Below are 21,351 nucleotides of genomic sequence, written 5' to 3'. Positions count from 1 at the left end.
ATGGTGAAGATAAAACTGTCTGCAGTTACAGATAAATAAGATAAATAATATCTTTTAATTCTCTTCGAAAACAATTGACTTAGGATAAATTGTTGCGTATGTAAATGTATAAGGAGTGCTGGACATGGTATATCTCAATTGCCAACAAATCCTCAGATATATTCATGGTATTTGAAATGACCATAGTCATCGTATATGTCTTCAGCTGCTGTTGACTGTATGTGTACAGAAGTCACAATCAGATAATGAACGAGTAAAATGCCGACTGTGGCAGGAGATCAAACACCAAACCGCTAGGACGCGGGAGTGCGCTCGTATATAATGATAACACAATCCTATATACCCTGATAACAGGTCAGGATACCTCCTCCAACCAGGCATAATTAAATTGGTACCTTATCCCATTTGTTTGGCCTGTGCCTTAAGAGCCAGATATTTCATTTAGCAACTCGCCACCTTATCTAGCGAAATATTCGCCCATTTACATAATTCTTGATTTCTTATATTAAGCATTTTTATTAGATTATGTGCCAGCGGTAGGGAGCTTTATAATTAAGTTTAGTCGACTAATATAAGAGCCCCTATACATATGAGCTGGAGACGGGTTAGTGGCTTTTATGAGAACATTTGTTCTTCTATCCTGATACTCATCATAAACTACTGCATCTCCTGATTGTTAATCACATGGGACTCACGTTGAGACAACCAGGACCTTAAACCCAGAGGCACCGATGCTTCCATCACCAAGATGCCACCTCTTAGAGGCGCCCATTCTCTAGCACACACACACACGCACATACGTATATATATACATGTACTGTGTATGCAAACTGCAACACCCATAGTGGCATGTATGTATATTAGTTGAACGCAGTTCGTGTACTTGTAACATTCGCATAATTATGTGGATTTTACCTCAGTATACTATCTACCACCCGCAAACAGCTTTTAGAGAGAAGTTTTGGGCACCATCACGAATGTAGCTTGCATTGAACCTCTTTACAATGCTGACCCTGAAGATGTCATGCATGGGCACACACAGAAGTTAGAATATGGTTCATTAACATGACACATGGCTTGTGAAGATGTGTGTTGCGATCGAACTCACGATCTCGATCGTGGAATGTTAAAGTACAAGATTCTACAAGACAACCAGAACCGTGGTCATCCAAACAGAGCCTTTCACCTATTTCTTCACGGTATATGAAGGACGATCCTTTTTCGAAATAGGGATTTTTTTTATATAATGTCATCCCTATGTATACATGATATTATATGGAACCGCGGAAGGGACATAGTTTTATAATTGTTGTTTTTTTCCCTTGTTACTCAACTTGAATTATACCTTTACCGTTCCCTCAGTGCTGTACTCCACGCACATCCCACTAATACACTGATATCCAGACTAATCTCTGTGGCTAAATCTGTCAACTATATTTTAAACTCATTATACACCGTACCTGTTAGTTGTCCTGCAAACGGGATATTGGTTTTGTGACATTACTGAAATACATAGCCGGATGGAGTTATTATATCTACCATGTTCTTGTATGTGTGCTTGTATGTTTGAATAGTTGTAGGATTTGTGTGCTGCTGTAAACTGGAGTTGGTGATTCATGCTTGAACTAACACAGTACATTTGGTTATCAACAAGATTGAGGGAGATTCAAAAATTCCTGCTTCCATGTAGACCAAGAATCTACGTGTATATATATATATATATATATATATATATATATATATATATATATATATATATATATATATATATATATATATATATATATATATATATTTTCCATGTATACATATATAACCATTCTACAAGATCGATGTGCCTGGCTGTTTCTACACCGGAACTCCCTTAGGAGTAATAATCCATTTCGCAAAAATCTTTCATCTTTGCATAAATCTTCCATCACCTTATGTACGTCGTTTCCCATATCACCTTGATATGACCGAGTGTTTCAAGCACACCTTATGTACGTCGTTTCCCATATCACCTTGATATGACCGAGTGTTACAAGCACACCTTATGTACGTCGTTTTCCATATCACGTTGATATGATCGAGTGTTACAAGCACACCTTATGTACGTCGTTTTCCATATCGCCTTGATATTATCGAGTGTTATAAGCACGCCTTATGTACGTCGTTCTCGATACATGTAAGCATCAATGTCGATTGGCCTGGTAAATATAGCAGCTCATTGCTTTCTGATACTTGCCGACCGACGGTGGGTCATTCAAACGTACTAGTGCGATATTTGTTGTAGAGACAAGAGCTTAGTACATGCCCAAGTTTTCGTACGTGCATGCATACTTCAGGTGTTCCGTTATACGTACATGTACGGAAATGCTGTGCTAAACATACACCCCAACATATCTGACATCCATATGTCTGCTGTTGTCAGCCCTTGATCATTGATCTATGCCAGTCAATCATCGAGATCAATACCTGTATTGTCGAAAAGACGTCAACTTCCCAGGCGTTTGATGGGTTCCAAAGACAGCTTTGTCCACCATGTATTACGCACCTGACCTTTTCACCTGTCTGTATAGCGGATTATATAAATAGTACAGGATGTGCACGCGGGATGTTATTAATATGCAAAACATGAACCCAATACTTGGTCTAAGATACTGTATTGATTCATATATATTCACATCATAGGAGTAAGACCTTCGAGGTTATCCAGAAACGACCGATGGCAAAATATGCCAAATTTTCCATACCTTGATTTCTTTTTTTGTTTGAGATATATATCTACAAGCATTTACTTCCGATAGCTACATAAGTTTTAAAGGTTTTAAAGTTGATAAATGATAAATTGCACGCGGTCAATCGGTAAATGATATAAACCAACGATGAACACGAAACAAATGTATATTACAGACCCATGTTATACTCCTCAGAGGCCTAAATGTGACATAGTGAAAATAAAAATTTTTTAACCCTCAACTTATAATGTCGGGGCCCCGAGTTTACAAGTCGAGTTAATTAGCCAATCACAGGTCGTGTACCATCAAACAGCCAATATGGGAGCCCCAGACGCGCATCTCTCACTGATAACTACATATTTTGACCATAGGATCTTACCATGAAATAAATAACTTGTATTTTAAATCAAGAACAAGGACTACAATTGACATGATTGCCTACACAGGTACAATTCCAATATGTTTAAAAACACATATTCTCAGCTACCACGCTGCCTTGCTTGTGAATTTCATGTACATATAGGAATTTGCTCGACGGATACGACTGGGTCTACGCAGAAAACAGTGACGTAGGCCTACTGAAAGAATAAAAAAGTACATCGCGTTAGACCGACTTGTTTTGGGTGGACAGTGCATCTCTCGTTATCAACGGGGCAGCTTATTAATAAACAAAATAAAATTAATAAACTAAATAAAAATAAAATACAAAACACAGCGTGCAGCCCTTATATAGCCTAGTTGAGTTCTTTCAATCTCAACTGCAACAGCTATATGTGAGACACTATTCGAATACATGTACTTGGTTCAGCTTGGGTAGAACTAAGACGAGCTATGTATACGTTAGGACCAAAGGCCTTAACTTTACATCACATATATGTCTGATGACGGCTGTGATACGTTTTAAACTTATCGTATTAATTGTTTCATCGATCTTAAGTGTTTTATTTTATTGATAATAATCCCAGATTGTTGAGGATTATACTACAAATCGTGTTGGCTTTCCTGGTCATCTAAAGGAACATTTTGGCACTGAGAAAGTATAATTTGCAAGTGACAAGAAAGCAAAAGCACAATGGCACTGACGATCAGGCAGTAGCCCCGTAAATATAGATGAAATTATAACGTCACCCTTAATTATGATTGGTCAGGTATGTCGGGGCCCCGACTTTTAAACTAACGACCATGATTTACAAAGTCGGTGGTTAAAAAAAATAATTTCTTCCAAAAAAAAAATGCATTTTTCACCATGTAATTTTGTCTTCTCTCTCCCAAAATTTGTTTTGTCACCACGTCACTTTTACGACTATACTACTCTAACGTCGGCATGCTTGGAGTTTTATGAGCTTTGGTGCTCCTGACCAGTTTTCCTTTCCCCATCCCCATCCCCTTGCCCTTCACGGCCTGTGGCCGTAACACCGCACAGTTTATATCCGATCATTCCATGTGCATGCACGCGAAATATAATAAATAGCAACTTTGCCTTCTCTTTAATTGGTTTCTTTCAGAAGTGAGGTTTCTGTTTACCCTGCATGCAAGGCTATATATATTATTTAATGTTTGCTTTAAACATATGTTCCGAAAATGTGTGATATCTGTTTAGTTTACAAAATACATATCTATTCAAATTACAATTTTTTACAGGCAACATTTTAAGAGGAATATTTTAATAATTGGATGATTAATTTTGTTTGTAGAGAAAATACAGAAAGGTTTACATTTGGGAATAAATGTGTATATACTTATAATTGAATGTTGGGTAAATTTTGTGAAGGAAATTTAAGAAGGGATTAATACGTCATTTTGTGTATATATGGCATTTTCTATAACCCATAAAGTTACATGCAACCGTCTATTTTTATTTCACGGAGGATAAAACCCAGCATGACACATGCCAACATGGACATATTAACGTGTATACTACTTACACAAGAAAATGTAAATGACAGTCAGATAGAGAGCCTACAAGCTATCTTACTCAATTTACTTCCACTCTGCACATATCGGCCATATCAGCTTCATTGACCCCACCGTTCAGTACAAACCTATACGGACTGCTCTGAAGGAAAATCACTGCACATATAAGTCAAAATCCAAATGACACATTATGTATAGATAACTTGATATTGGTTAAATGTTTGTCCCATGATTATGGGAAGACGACACACCTACCTAACGTCACCATGTGCAATTATAGCTCAGTCAAGTACAGCCTCGCCAGATAGAAATACACAGAGGTCATGTTTGGTTATCTCCACTGAAGTGCATGCTCATTTTGTGGTTTTATAATAATGTAATAATAAACTTTATTCTAGCCAGTAAGACTGATCGTCCATGAATCCGAGAAAGTAAATCTACACATATATATGTACAAATTAAAGGTGTAAAGGAGTAGTAACTGACAGATTATCAAAAATATTTTCCTTGTCAAATATATTTTATTTATTTGTTTATTTATTTATGTATTTATTTGAGTGATGCTGCACGCTGTTCTCAGAATATTTCACTGATACGACAGCGGCCAGCATTATGGTGGGAGGAAACCGAGCAGAGCCCACGACCATCCGCAGGTTGCTGTCAGACCTTCCGGAAAGGAAGCCAGCATGAGCTGGACTCGAACCCACAGCGACCGCATTGGCGAGAAGCTCCTGGGTCATTGCGCCGTGCTGGCACGTTAACCGATATAAACATGTGCTTATATCACAGATTTTCATTCAGAGACATTTATCACAAAATGCCTTGCAGTTGGTTATAAATTTTCCAATAATTTGGCATTTTATTGATCACTTTTAAATAATTCATGCGTGTGTATACCATGAAGATAAATGATGCCCAGTAAAATATAGTAGTAATTAAGGTCACGTTGACATCGTTGTAAACAGTTAATCAAAAATCTTTATATCCAAGTTGGGCCTTCGTGGCTCAGGTAGTTAGCGCGCTAGCGCAGCGCAATGACCCAGGAACCTCTCACCAAAGCGGTCGATGTGAGTTCAAGTCCAGGTCATGCTGGCTTCCTCTCCGGCCGTACATGGGAAGGTCTGCCCGCAACCTGCGAATGGTCGTGAGTTTTCCCCGGGCTCTGCCCGGTTTCCTTCCGTCATAATGCTTACAGCCGTCGTATAAGTGAAATATTCTTGAGGACGGCGTAAAACACAGAACGGAAAACATCAATTTGAAACCGTCAATATTTCGCGAATAAGCATTTCAGTCTGTTCCTGCCACATGCCTGTATAAGTTTAGAATATGATCCACCTGTACATGCACATTTAGCATGAGTTTTATTAAGAGAAACTTCTGTCCGTGCATTTTGATACCTCAAGTATGTAAGTATATAGTCAGAATGACAACTAATTAAGGGTTGAATGATGAACGCCAGTGAAGGTACTCTCTATATACATGTATAGCTATTTATATGTCCCACTCTTAGGTTTAATTCCCTATCATATAGGCTAGTACTAGTATTTACTAAACTGAGCGCTATGGGAACGGCGATAATGGTCATTGTCAACTGTTAAAAACAAGGCACACTGAGGCCACGCAACGATGCTGTCATCAGGAAAATATAAAACCATTGGCCGAGGGATTTTGGTTATTCTAAGAATTATATCAGGGGCAAAGCTTGCTTTCACGTCAGCTGTAACAGATGTATTTTAAATCTCCTTTATTTTGACCGCCCGTATACAAATATATTTAGAATATACAATTATTTTAAACTTTTCAGTGTAATGTGATATTTGTGCATGATTGTGTGTGAATAATCAATCTTCACGCAAAGTTATTGCATAAGAGCTTGTTTCATATATGCAGTTGTATCCATTCATACACAGTCAGCATGTATATGTTTATACTGGTGTTCTACATGGGTTGAAAACAACGCTGTATGAAACATGAAGCTGAATGAGATATACCGCGGAATAGCATTTGAAATGCAAATAAATGTATTAAATTATTCGATTTCTATGTAAAGTGTATGAACACAGATCCTTGATAAAAATAATAAACGAGATGTTACTTGTAATGGTCGTTGACATAGTGTGTATATGATATCCGTTTATACCATTTGCTACATTTTCTATGCATCTAATCATATATACTAAACGAAGTGGGATTTATCAGGTACGTGTATAACTGTAAGACATAGATAGGCCTTCTTTGGAGATGTATTATAGATTCGTGATAATTCATATATAGCACAAAGTCGGCATGTGGGACTGTATACAATGGCGAGACTCCCATATTAATCAACATATAATTCAGAGGTGGCTTGGAAATGGATGTTATTGGGAAAATGCAGTATACACAGACTTCACATGGCTTGTCCCGGAAACTTATCTGACGAACGGACTAGCTTATCAGTTAGAGATCGGAACAAATTATCCCCATCTCATTTTCCGAAGAGAAAAAGAGGCATGGGCGATTGGGTTTAGAGCGCGGAATGCGGCCACTGGCGTTGTTGATACATGCGGCTTTGAGCACGAGGCGATAAGCTGTTGAGTGTCCGACACGCCCTGACGAGTCTGTCCATTTATCTGTTAATTGATGCTTTCCTGTTGAAAAACACACACGCTTATAGATAGAAACACAAAGGAACACTAAAAACAAGTTTGTCACACTTATTTATTCGGCCTTTTGTTACACGGGCAGAGCAGATAGGGCCTATCTTTTTCACAAATACTGAGTAATCACTCTCTCCCCCCCCCATTATTATTTTTTTTAATGTCATCGACTGTTAATTATATCTGAACTGCAAGAGACACACGAATTACGCTCATCAATAGCGAAATATTCTTCTTGAATGAGAAAGGCGTTCAATTCCAATCAAAGAATTAAATATAAATAAACTGAAGGTTTCGCAAGGAGTATAGAAAGTCTCCCTCTAATTCAACATCTTTCCCTTTCCGCATACCTCGCACAAAAATAAAGATGAAAATTATAATAACAACGAAACACCTAAATAATGTCATAGAGTTTTTTTTTCCAAACCGCTCTACTTTTAGGCCAGGACCTGGAGGTGACACAGGAGTGTAAAGGGAGACAACCCTGATAACATTGTCAGCTGAGCTTTTCCCGCGAAGAGGAAATTCATTCAACCTGCACCAAGAGTACACACACTGGCTTCTATGGCCTTACAAAATTGACTCGAAGGACGGCGCCTGAAAGCGTCACAGCAGATAAACCATGGCTAACCGGAATTCTTAAAACACGGTCTATTTGTCCACATGTGTAGATAACTGTATGTCTAATGTATACCTATATATCCATGTACAAATACATGCCGGTATACACATGGTCTTTCCGTTCGCCAAACTCTCACGGTTTCTGCAAAACTTGCTTATTGTGAAGTAATAACCCTACAGGTATATGTAATTGATTGGTGATACGCATGAAATTGAGATGACCACTGTGGCGCGTGGAGGCCTGTACATCCAAACCATAAAATAAAAATTACTTTGATAAAATACAAATCATGGGAGTTTAATAATAATTATTCAAGAAAATTAATGGAATAAGAATATGTATGTGGGCGTATTGTCATATACAGGGAAACGAACTAAAGATCATGAAGGCAACTCAAGGAAAATAATTAGATCAGTTTTGCATACCTTTAGCTCATTTGCTTTGATTGATCTTATATTTTTTATGCTTGGATGGCATTAGATCTCCCCTGGTAAGCTGTAACATGTAAACTCATTCATAGTTCAGTCGTGTGTCATGCATGGCTTAATGTTTGCCATAACACCGTGTTCATTTCTACTCAATAGTAAGGCAATTAGCTTTATTTGTTTCAGATACTGCTATGAAAACGAAGCACGTCAGACTTGGTATGTAGGCCTTTTTTTTCTTATTCTTGAGCCTTTTGTATGATATTACCCTAGCTATTTTGAATGCCTCTTTGTATGCATTGTTTGGCAGTTGATTGTTTGTAATTATTCTACGCGTGCAATTAAGTTATATGTAAAAAAACGAAATCATGTTACTTCCAGCGGGCGGATAGTCGTGATCATACAGTTATGTGGTAATAACAAGGCTTCATTGAACAATACATGCATGTCAGGGCATTAGTGGTTCTCATATTTGGCAGGTTGCCAAACACCACAATGAAATTTGCTGTCAGACGAATAAACTTCAGTGGCCAATCAGATTTTGAGGTTTGGCAAAAACGGGAAACACTGGGGTTGATTGGAAAATCATAAAATTGGCTGCATGAATCTATCCGTGGAAAAAATCATTAGTATTCACCTAGAAAGAAAGACTGGTTTTCCACAAATCACTAGAAGCCAAAAGTATGAAACATCAGATTGGGTAGTTTGATATATGGTTACTGACCTATTTATTTATTTTGTGCCAACCAGCCTATCCCCCCTTAAAATGGTGTGGTCCACGAGATCTGCACATATAGGTCAAATTCCCACAATGAGCTGCCGCAGTTCTATAGTACGGCGGAGGTGTGCGCCTTGCAGGTTGGGTGAGGATTTAGTCGCAAGACGTGGGATAGGGGCATTTTTCTGTTACTTTTCCTCAACGGTGGGAAAACATAATTAAGCATAAGTTACTCTATCACCCTTCCTAGTTCCCTAGCAAATTTGATAGTTATTTAGGGTGTATTTTAGGAGATGACAGTATAAAAGTTGTCCTAGAGTTTGCCGGCTTGACGGTCGAATGAATGGTAGTTGCGTTGCCTGTCCAGTGTTTTCAAGATCGGCACTGCATCCATGTCATACGAGGAAATGCTGAAGTTGCTGTCACAGAAGTTAAGATCTCAGTCACTCGATGGGGTGCAACCGACGCAGTCTGAGGTAAGATCTGCGAGAAACTTCATTCATGAGACCTCTGCTTTAGTGTAACGTTGCAGATGCATTAATATTTGTGCACATGCTGTACACATCTTCAGTTTCCCAAATATTACAGTTCAGCTTGATCTTTGTCAGAGCTTGACTGTACATCTATATTATATTTGCATATACATGTAAGTGGACAGTTTTATACATAGATACATGCAGGTGAAATGTTTTCATCCTTAGATCTGTTAAAAGAAACCTATTGAATGTGTTATGTATTTTTTAATTATTCTGGTTGAATTTAGAGATCCGTGGTGATAAATGTACATGTCATGTTCCAGCAGTTAATGCATTGGTGTTGGAGATGATGTCGGCCTTAATTTTGAATGTTATCAGTAGTGCTATGAATAGTGCCCACAACAATCTGATGGTTTGGTGTGAACATCATCCCTGTTGCATATTTAACAGTGTAGTTTCTGTTACACAGTAACAACACTGTTTTTGTATTTGTTGCATATCCGATTGAATTTTCTGCTCTAGAACTGTAAGAAATTGTTGCCTTTTTAAAGTTCTGACCTGAAAGTGTTGTATCTAGATCTGTGGATCTCAAAAACATTTGACAAGGTCAGTATATTACTGATTAGGCTCACCAGGATGTCAATTCAGCTTGCAGAAAACTGTTAAAGCATAGAATAACTTCTATAATCATATTTTTGTTGTGAATCCCTGAACTAAAATGATCATTACTGATCAGTGTGCTTTGTTCAGTGATGAAATAATGTGAAGTATGAAAACATACTGGTAATTGTGATTGCCGAGACAAAATTTTCTTTGTATACAAAGTTTGTCATAGGACACACTCTCACCGCTTTCTAATGACACACTGACTGTATTAACTGACCTAAGCTGCCTCAATAATAACTGTGTCACTGAATAAGACTAAAAGCATATCATTCTTGATATGAAAGACAGGGCAATAAGTACTTAAAGCGTTTTTATCCAAGACAGGACATGGATTCAATTATTAACATGTGAAAGCTCATACTGTGAGGGTTTGGGAGCCTATGTCAGGCAACTGTAGTATGAACAAAACCATGTACCAGATGTAGCAACATATGGCTAGAATTGTGCTCTGGCATGGACTGAACTTAAAACTCTGGCTGGCTGGCAGCTTATTTTCATACCAGTGAAGAAAATGAGAGAAAAAATTCAGCGCCAAAGAAAAGTGCCCTGAAATTGCCAAACGACTTCTGAGTGAACATTAAACATTTTATCTGCACAGATACCATGCTGTGGAAAAAGGCGGTACTGTCATTGTAGGAGACATCTGTTGTAAGGCCCGGGCCTGGTGTGTGTATGGTATACGGCTTACTCGCTGTATGCATCAGTAACAGGCCCCATTCAAACGGTGACCCAGATACGCAACTCTCTCTCCTTAAAACCTTAATGCTTCTCTTGTGACAAGTCCGTCTCAGCTTTGAGAAATGTCCTCACTTTTCTGAAGAATTGAGCAGGTGTTGCCTTGGAATAGGTGATCATGTATGTTTTATATACAGTTGAAATACAATTTGACTCAACTATTTTGAGTGTTAATATTTTAGTTTGGCAAAATTTTTGTTCGACCAAGGAGGGTTCCAAACCAATATCAGAGCGCGCTTGATTTAAAAATCTGATGTAGTTGTCTGCCCTTGTTAAATATGTGGAGGTGGTCATTTCAGCAGATCGCTATGAGCGTCACCAAGGAATCTTTTGGGGCTCGTGCGCTCAAGGAAGGAAGGAAGGAATTGACATTGTGCTTGCGATTAAACGACAGTTGAAAAGAACATAAGTGTCCACATTTCAAATTTCATGCTGTGAAAATGTGTTGGGTAATTTTTGTGTCAAATGCTGTGAAACTGCCACAGCAACTGCTTCAGGTTATTTAGATGAAGTGCGCTCTGACGTTGGTTTGGGACCATCCTTGGCTGACCAAAATTTTGCCAAATCTAAGATAAGATTTAATCTGGGACTATCAATATTTGGGGATTTATAATTTCTGGGTGTAGCACAGATTCTAGTACTGAACATAGGCCACTAAAACTTTTGAGCCAATGACTTGAGAGTGCACCATCGTATATGTAATGCATACACAGGTAATAATGAAAAGTGTCTAATGTGGACCTATTTCTGTCTCACTTGGCATGTTCAGCTAAGGTTACTGAAGGGTAGTGTATTGTGTTACAATCATGATGGTAAGTGTGGTATATTGGGCTACAGTCATGATGATAATAGTGGCATGTTGTGCTACAGCCATGATGATAATGGTGGCATGTTGTGCTACAGTCATGATGATAATGGTGGCATGTTGTGCTACAGTCATGATGATAATTGTGGCATGTTGTGCTACAATCATGATGACAGTGGTATATTGTGCTACAGTCATGATGATAATGGTGGCATGTTGTGCTACAGTCATGATGATAATGGTGGCATGTTGTGCTACAGTCATGATGATAATTGTGGCATGTTGTGCTACAATCATGATGACAGTGGTATATTGTGCTACAGTCATGATGATAATGGTGGCATGTTGTGCTACAGTCATGATGATAATGGTGGCATGTTGTGCTACAATCATGATGACAGTTGTGGTGTATTGGGCTACAATCATGGTGATAATGGTGGTATGTTGTGCTACAATCATGATGATAACAGCAATATATTGGGATACAATCATGATAATAATGGCAGTATATTGGGCTACAGTCATGATGATAACCAGTATATTGGGCTACAATCATGATGATAACGGCAGTAGATTGGGCTACAATCATGATGATAACAGTAGTATATTGTGCTATAATCATGATGATAACAGTAGTATATTGTGCTATAATCATGATGGTATGGATTTTGTATACTTTAGTGCTGTTTGTCATGTTGTAGGCAGAAGAAGAGAGGGATTCAGGAACAGAATCTGATGATGAAAATGCCGAACTTGAGCAACTGGAACTTCAGCGTAAGTGCTTCTCACAGTAGAAGTGTCTTGGTGTTACATGAAAGAGATAGTCATGAAATTTGGATAAAAGCTTTTCATACTTCACATTGTAGGTTAATTGTAATTTGTGTAGTTGTCCAACCTGGATTAGTGTCATCCATGTCAGAACACTACCTAGGTTTGCCAGAGACGGCCTACATGTACCTGTATAATGGATTCTTTGTCTGGTCCAGATGTTGGACTGCAAAGTTATTCGTTTTCAGTGGGCTAGTAATGAAATTTGCTTCTATTCAGAGCTTTATGGTGATAAATTGTACTGTGTGAATTTTGCTTTGTTTTATATTTCTGAATTTCGTTCATTATTTCTGACATCAAAATAAATATACATTTAACTATACTATACTATATATATAAATATAACTTGATTTGATCAGTTGAATTATTCATATGGGTGGTTTATTTATTTGTCAGTGATGAAGTGGTAAGTGGGAATAAGCATGTAAACTTATATGTGTTTTTTAGCTAGAGGCACAAGTTGCAAAAACACTGAAGGAAATTGAAAGTAGTGACTGCAAGAGGTGGTGTTGTACAGGTTGTGTGGACATGCTGTTATTTCTAGTAGTCCTGAAGAATGGATGTTCATGTTGGCAGTTCATTATGGCACAGTGGAGCGAAAGTGTGCTCCCAGTTGGCTGTGTTTTTGTGTGGTTTTCAGTATAGCCACTGAAGCAGACATCTAAACTTAAAGGAAGTGTAGAGTGGTAATATGGGTCTGTACTTTGTCTGGGGGACAGGATATACTTAGTACGGCGGTCAAATTGCACTTTATTTACCCAGTATATCCTAGATACATATATGCTCATATCTGGATTTGGTATGTAGGTTTGTACAGTCTATGGAAATCATGTCACAAACAGTTGTTTAAAAGAAACAAAAAAGGCATTGTATATGTACTTATTACTGAATATTGCTTGTGGTTTTGGGTTGCCCTGAATTTGACGACTGTTGGAGAATACTTGAGAATACACAATGTTCTTTATTACACATGAAAGCTTTGTTAAAAGTCATGGGTTTGAGAAGAAATGGGTGGATATTGGGTACAGCTTTTCCTTGTTGTATCAGTGCATGTAAATATGGTACGCCTATGTAGGTATATGAAGCTAGCCCATGGTCCTCTACATAAACTGTGATCAGTCATCCAGGACAAAGACCAGGGACAGGCAGCTGGCTGTGAGGAGTGCAGGGTTTACTGCACATACGTCTCACCCAGCTTTCTTTACCTGTGGCACATCTAACTGTAAAGTATATCCGTTTGACTGCGATTAATTTGCACCTGAATTATCTGTTCTAACGTACATAGATATTTGTGTACGTAAACCGGACATAGTATATTTTACTTGAAGTGAAGATTAAATGATAGGTGTGTACTGGTAACTTTGACTTTGACATTTTGATTTGGACTAAGGTCAGTAGCTTCTAGGGAAAAAATGACTTAATTTCACCTGGTTACCTGCTTATTTCCGTGAACGAATCTTTGTGGGTGGACGAGCTTGCCCTGACCGTGTCTCTATTTGATACATGTACAATGTACATGGCACTATGGGGTAACAGTGCATGTTGGGAGAAGCTTGGTCTTGTGCTGGGGACAGACTGGTAACCTCAGGCCAGACTCATTACCTCAGGTCAGACTTGTTACTTCAGGCAAGGCTCACTACTGAGGAGACAAAATAACTGATAGTAGCAGTTAATAAGGTATATACGAATGGTGAAAGATATGTGGAGTGTGAAGATAATACATCTGACATCATTCGCTAAAAACCAGTCAGACTACCAAAAACTTAATTAAAGAATAAGTATTACAATCAATGTATTTCTTATTTGAACAAAACATGCATTCCTAAAGGCTGGCAGCATTTTCATTTATGTGAGATACATATCACTGTGTGATATAATACTGTATATGACAAAAGCTGGGGCACATGGTCAGTATTTTGTAAGAATTACAGTGTGTGCATATGTGATCATATCAACCTGTGTCTGACATGAGTTGAAGGCTTTGTGTCTGGTAACAACGCAATATAACTGTATGTGTAAAAGTCCAGTGGACAGCCACAGTGGTAAAAGTGTCATGGTTTATGATACATAGTATGCTGTTGTGTGCCAGCTCTACCGTACATGTATACGTTTTTGCATTCCTAAATTCCAGAGTCCTAATTAAGCTATCATGTAAAACATAAGAAGGAAGAAGTAGTGGATTTTGAGAAAAGTAAACACAATGTTGTTTTATGTAACCTCACCTGAGAGCAATTAACTTAAGTGCAAGGATAAAAGCTCCAGAGCATAGTGGGCAAGATTTTTCTCAATTTAAAAATTGACTCTTTTTATTGTGTAAAAATATATTGGCAAGCAATGAAAGATGTAAGTTGAGGTTGTTGACCGAGTGTTAGGTTGATAAACCCCTGTTTATATTTGTTGTTCTTGTACAAGAAGAATTTTTATGGAAAGTAATCATAATTTACAAAATATTTTGAAGATATGTGCATTTTGGACTAGATTTGTTGGTGTCTGTTGTTGTGTCACGAGATCAAATCACAGAGAAGACTTTTGTTGGTGTGGAATTTGGCAAGCTGAGACATATACATGTAGGGTTATTCTCTGTTTGTCTCTGTATTATGCAACAGGACTGGCGACATTGACTTTATGGTTTAATGTTAGCAGATTGAGGGGAAAAGAATAAAGCTGTTAGCTGTCAGAGATCATATGTGCCTGTCCCTGCGGGGCTGCGATATTCTGGGCAATACTGTACTTCTAGGTGCATTGCTCAACAAGAACTCGCTGGTTAAAAAGAAAGAAAGTGCAAAAAGGCCAACAAACAAAGAGTAAACAACAGGAAAACACTTATCCCTTTGCTTATGCCTGTGTTCCCTGTAGGGTTTGTATTAATGAGTTTGCGCAGTGGTTCATCAGGGATGCTTGCGTGCAGTGGCAGCCTAGTTGTTAACGGGAGGTGACTAGATCTCATCAGGTGGCAGTAGTGAGTGGGGCGGATTAAGCCGCCGGGCTGGTAGAAGAGCAGATTCTCCCATCCATGAAGTTATTATCATGGCCATTATTCCACCACAAATCAGCCTTTCTTCGTGCACATGCTGCGGAGAAATAGTCTGTTTTAAACACATTGATATAGAGGGGTGCAAACAGCGCAGAAACGATGTATCATGGTTTTGCCAGGGGAGTGTGAAGAATAAGGATTAAGTTTGTCATGTCTAAAACTTGTCACAGTTTTTCAGTTTTCTTGTGTTTGGTAATTACCCCTTAGTGATTGCTTCTGGAATAATAGCTCTTTAACATAACCTCATCAATATGCTCAGTTTCTGTTACTGCTGTTATTTAAACGGGGTGACAGTATGTTAAATAATAGAGCCACTGTGAGTCCTCTGGACAAGTCCAGACTTGTTGAGCTGTTGATGCAGGTGAAGAGTAGAAAAGTCCATTCGTATGATAGCCCAAGTGGATAGGTTTGTCTGTAGATAAACCAGAGAGAGAACACAACATCATCAGCAGATAATTGTGGCCAGACACTTTAGAGAAGTATTATTTTGCACCAACCAGTAAGTGTTTAAACTTTTTTACCTTTATGTGTAAGTATAGCAATAGAATTGACCTGATGGAATGAAATCTCCTCCTGCCCCCCTCTCTTTTTTCACCACAGATGTGCGGCGATTGTCATCAGGAGAGCTTTTACCATTGGATTGTTTTCTTTCTGATCAGCATGTCTTTTTACAGAGAACCAGAATCTTGTCTAGAAACTTGGACATAAACTTACCATTCCTCTCTGTTTAACTGTGCTGATACAGATTATTTGTATAACTACAGTATGTAAATAATTTTTCATTTAGTACAGTTTAAATATGACACTCTTAGTTATTTTTTTTTTTTTCGGTGTTGTTGACACAATTCGTATGCTACATTTGTGTTTTGCTACACTATCTAAGTGAAACTAATTTAGTGTAACATCAAAGGTGGAGTGATGCCCTGTTTTAGTACAAAAAAGTGATATAAAAACAAAGCTGTAAATGATGAATTATGCAGATTTATCTGTATGTTTTTAATAGCTTCACTGACTTGTCTTCCTGCATACTGACTCCCTGTAGGGCTGACCTTTATGTACACGACTTGACGCAGAAATGATGTCAGCTGGTGTCGGCTATATATAGTGACAAAAAACGTGCAATTTCATGACATTAGCTTTTGTGCCTAATACCAGTGCTAAATGCAGGTTGTTCTAGCCATAACATTGTATATGCACAGGGCAGCCCAAGCAAATTTCAGTGAACACAGATTTGTGGAGGCATTGTGACGTGTGGTTTTAAACAGGTCATTCAGTTTCATTTCACCAGGAGACACCTCTCATATATATATATATATATATATATATATGTAATATATATATATATATATATATATATATATATATATATATATATATATATATATATTCAGAGTATATTGAATGTACAGGTACACAGTTCTTGCCTGTTAATGATCAAGCTGGAGTAATGTTCAGGTATTGATTACCTTAAACTCTCGAGTATTATACCTGTGGGCTTGATGACATCAGTTTCAACCAGAAAAATTGGTCAGCTTTTTGATATGATTTAATACACCTCTGTGTTGTGTTAAGATGTAAACCAGGACAATTATATACACTGTAAAAACATGTTGTGTTCAGCAGGCGTAAACCAGGACAGTTAAATACACTGTAAAAATGTGTTTTCAGCAGATGTAAACCAGGACAGTTATATACACTGTAAAAACATGTTGTGTTAAGCAGATGTAAACCAGGACAGTTATATACACTGTAAAAGTGTGTTGTGTTCAGTAGAAGTAAACCAGGACAGTTATATACACTGTAAAAACATGTTGTGTTAAGCTGATGTAAACCAGGACAGTTATACACACTGTAAAAGTGTGTTGTGTTTAGCAGATGTAAACCAGGACAGTTATATACACTGTGAAAACATGTTGTGTTAAGCAGGTGTAAACCAGGACAGTTACACACTGTAAAAGTGTGTTGTGTTTAGCAGATGTAAACCAGGACAGTTATATACACTGTAGTAACGTGTTGTGTTTAGCAGATATAAACCAGGACAGTTATATACACTGTAATAACGTGTTGTGTTAGGCAGATGTAAACCAGGACAGTTATATACACAGTTATATGTCTCTGTTTTGTGTGGCAGTTATAAACTTGTACAATTTCCAATCTTAGAAACTGTTTTTAAATTATTTAAGATGTGCATGTTACAAGTCTTGATGATTTTTGATATTGAAAATAATTACGACTTTTATTCTTACAGGTATATGAAGTAAGGTTACAACAATTTTAATTTTATGGCAATTTCATTTCATTCATTCACACATAGAAACTAATTTGTTTGCATTAATTTATGAAACAGTTCATAATTATCACTGAATAAACATTATTATTTCCACTGTTGAACCCTTTTTGACTTGAAGCATCCTGTCAAAACCTCAAGATACATGTGCGTAAGCCATTACAGCAAAGTCCAGGAACCCTCAGTACATTAATACTATTGTAAATACTCAAAAAAGATTTACTCGTGTTTTGGGATGTGTCGCCCTGGTGTTCTGCTAATTTATCAGTTCTCTGGATGGCTTCCTCTGAATTGCCTGTCATCACAGTCCCCAGGTTAGCCTGCACAGGAAGTAGTACTTTGGTGTTTTTGTAAAGTCATTGATTTAGCCCATTGATGTATGGTTAGTAGGTTTAGAGGCAAAGGCGGCGTTGAGTGGTCACGAACATGTGAGGCTACATCCGATGCCATTAGCCAGACTTTGGTAAACCAAGTTAGTTATTAAAGTACCACGGAGGTCATCAGTACAGTCACATAAACTTGTTTAGCAGCACCTCCTCTGGTGGCCCAGCAGCGCTTATCGAAGACCTGATTAGAGAACCTTTCTCAATGTGACTGTGCGGTAAAGGATGTGTAGCATGGTGTCCAGTAGGAGAGATGTTCAGTTAGTATGTAGCCTGTGGAATAGATGGCAGTAGTGTATTATTTTATATTATTGATGCATACACCTTTTATGAGAGCATGTTGACATGGGTGGGGGAGTAACATGTACGTGTAGGTACTCGATCTCATGGGTTGTGTCTGATCTCCTGTAACTAGGTATTTGATTTCATGGGTTGGACAGGTAACTAGGTATATGATCTCATGGGTGTGCAGGTAACAAGGTACATAATCTCATGGGTTGTGTCTGATGTCATGTAACTAGGTATTTGATTTCATGGGTTGGACAGGTAACTAGGTATATGATCTCAAGGGTGTGCAGGTAACTAGGTACATAATCTCATGGGTTGTGTCTGATCTCATGGGTTGTGCAGGTAACTAGGAATTTGATTTCATGGGTTGGACAGGTAACTAGGTACATGTATATGATCTCATGGGTGTGAAGGTAACAAGGTACATAATCTCATGGGTTGTGTCTGATCTCATGTAACTAGGTATTTGATTTCATGGGTTGGACAGGTAACTAGGTATATGATCTCATGGGTGTGCAGGTAACAAGGTACATAATCTCATGGGTTGTGTCTGATCTCATGTAACTAGGAATTTGATTTCATGGGTTGGACAGGTAACTAGGTATATGATCTCATGGGTGTGCAGGTAACTAGGTACATAATCTCATGGGTTGTGTCTGATCTCATGGGTTGTGCAGGTAACTAGGATTTTGATTTCATGGGTTGGACAGGTAACTAGGTATATGATCTCATGGGTGTGAAGGTAACAAGGTACATAATCTCATGGGTTGTCTGATCTCATGGGTTGTGCAGGTAACTAGGAATTTGATTTCATGGGTTGGACAGGTAACTAGGTATATGATCTCATGGGTGTGAAGGTAACAAGGTACATAATCTCATGGGTTGTCTGATCTCATGGGTTGTGCAGGTAACTAGGAATTTGATTTCATGGGTTGGACAGGTAACTAGGTATGATCTCATGGGTGTGCAGGTAACAAGGTACATAATCTCATGGGTTGTGTCTGATCTCATGTAACTAGGTATTTGATTTCATGGGTTGTACAGGTAACTAGGTATATGATCTCATGGGTGTGCAGGTAACAAGGTACATAATCTCATGGGTTGTGTCTGATCTCATGTAACTAGGTATTTGATTTCATGGGTTGTACAGGTAACTAGGTATATGATCTCAAGGGTGTGCAGGTAACAAGGTACATAATCTCATGGGTTGTGTCTGATCTCATGTAACTAGGAATTTGATTTCATGGGTTGGACAGGTAACTAGGTATATGATCTCATGGGTGTGCAGGTAACAAGGTACATAATCTCATGGGTTGTGTCTGATCTCATGGGTTGTGTCTGATCTCATGGGTTGTGTCTGATCTCTTGTAACTAGGTATTTGATTTCATGGGTTAGACAGGTAACTAGGTATATGATCTCATGGGTTGTGTCTGATCTCATGGGTTGTGCAGGTAACTAGGTATTTGATTTCATGGTTGGACAGGTAACTAGGTACTTGATCTCCATGGCTGGGCAGATAACTAGGTACTTGGTCTCCATGGTTGGCCAGGTAACTAGATACTTGGTCACATGGGTTGTGCCGGTAACTTGGTACTTGATCTCCATGGCTGGACAGGTAACTAGATACTTGATCTTCATGGTTGGACAGGTAACTACATGTAGGTACATCATTCATCAGGGAATAAAACTTAGTTGTACAATGTTGAAGAATGCTTATTTCTGGCTGTTACAGATTTTTCATCTAGCTTTTGTTACATGAAAGTATGATCTGTTTATGAATGTATCACTGTGTTGACTGAGACATTGATCTTGGTGTGTGTTATTGTTGTTGTTGCAGGCATGGCAGAGGTTAACCAGCAGGATACCTCGAGTTACGGCAGCCTTTCCCCTACCCTCATCAGTGGGGAGACAGATAGTTGCAGTAATAGCCCACAGTTCATGAGCGAGCTGACAACGCTCACCTTAGGTTTATATGATCAGATCTCGGAGTTGGAGCAGGGTAGCTGGGGGTTCGATGACCACAGCTCCGAGGAAGAGCTCTCAAGTATTCATAGTAGTCGTGAGCTGCAGGCAGAGAAACGCAAATGGTCTCAGATGACCTCTGGGCGGCGACAGAGCCATGGTGACAGCACGCCATCATCCGATGAGGAGGTGCGAGATTTGATGCTACAACCTCAGCCGGTTTTATTTCATGCCACACCTCCTCGAGATGCTCACAGGGTGTCAAGGCACTCCCCGGCAAGACTTTATTTAGCAAATTTAACCCCAGTGACCTGCTCCGTCTCCCCTCGCAAACGTCATCGTAAAACAGCTATGTCGGGCTGGACTGAATATGACCGCAATGGCAACACGCAGCGTCCTTGTCTGGACTTTGAAAAGATGCAGGTAAGAAACTCATACATGTAAAGGTCTACCAGTAAAGATCATCAGGTTCAGTTCAGCACAGGTACGTGTATCTCCAGTGTAGGTACATGTATCTCTTGCACAGGTACGTGTATCTCCCACACAAGCACAAGGTATCTCCCATGGAGGTACATGTATCTCCTGCACAGGTATGTGTATCTCCTGCATAGGTACTTTTATCTCCCCTGCAGGTACATGTATCTCCTGTGCAGGTACATGTATCTCCCATGCAGGTACATGTATCTCCCGCACAGGTACGTGTATCTCCTGCGCAGGTACATGTATCTCCTGCGCAGGTACATGTATCTCCTGTGCAGGTACATGTATCTCCTGTGCAGGTACATGTATCTCCCGCGCAGGTACGTGCATCTCCCGCGCAGGTACGTGCATCTCCCGCGCAGGTACGT

General features: G+C 38.8%; 1 protein-coding gene across 2 annotated transcripts in view; it reads left to right on the top strand.

Annotated features, from left to right (window-relative positions):
- Positions 1-9,190: 9,190 nt before the first annotated feature.
- The window catches only part of LOC135468134 (uncharacterized), a 55,715-nt gene continuing 43,554 nt past the window's right edge, over positions 9,191-21,351 (top strand). For both annotated transcript variants that reach the window (XM_064746212.1, XM_064746213.1), the window contains exons 1-3: positions 9,191-9,514; positions 12,422-12,494; positions 20,379-20,926. In XM_064746212.1, the coding sequence (XP_064602282.1) occupies positions 9,431-9,514; positions 12,422-12,494; positions 20,379-20,926 (705 nt within the window). In that variant the 5' untranslated portion in view covers positions 9,191-9,430. The remainder of the gene's footprint in view (positions 9,515-12,421; positions 12,495-20,378; positions 20,927-21,351) is intronic.

Source organism: Liolophura sinensis, chromosome 6 (assembly GCF_032854445.1).
Source record: "Liolophura sinensis isolate JHLJ2023 chromosome 6, CUHK_Ljap_v2, whole genome shotgun sequence".
NCBI lineage: Eukaryota > Metazoa > Mollusca > Polyplacophora > Chitonida > Chitonidae > Liolophura > Liolophura sinensis.
Note: the sequence above shows the minus strand (reverse complement) of the source record. Positions and strands in the feature narration are given on the sequence as shown.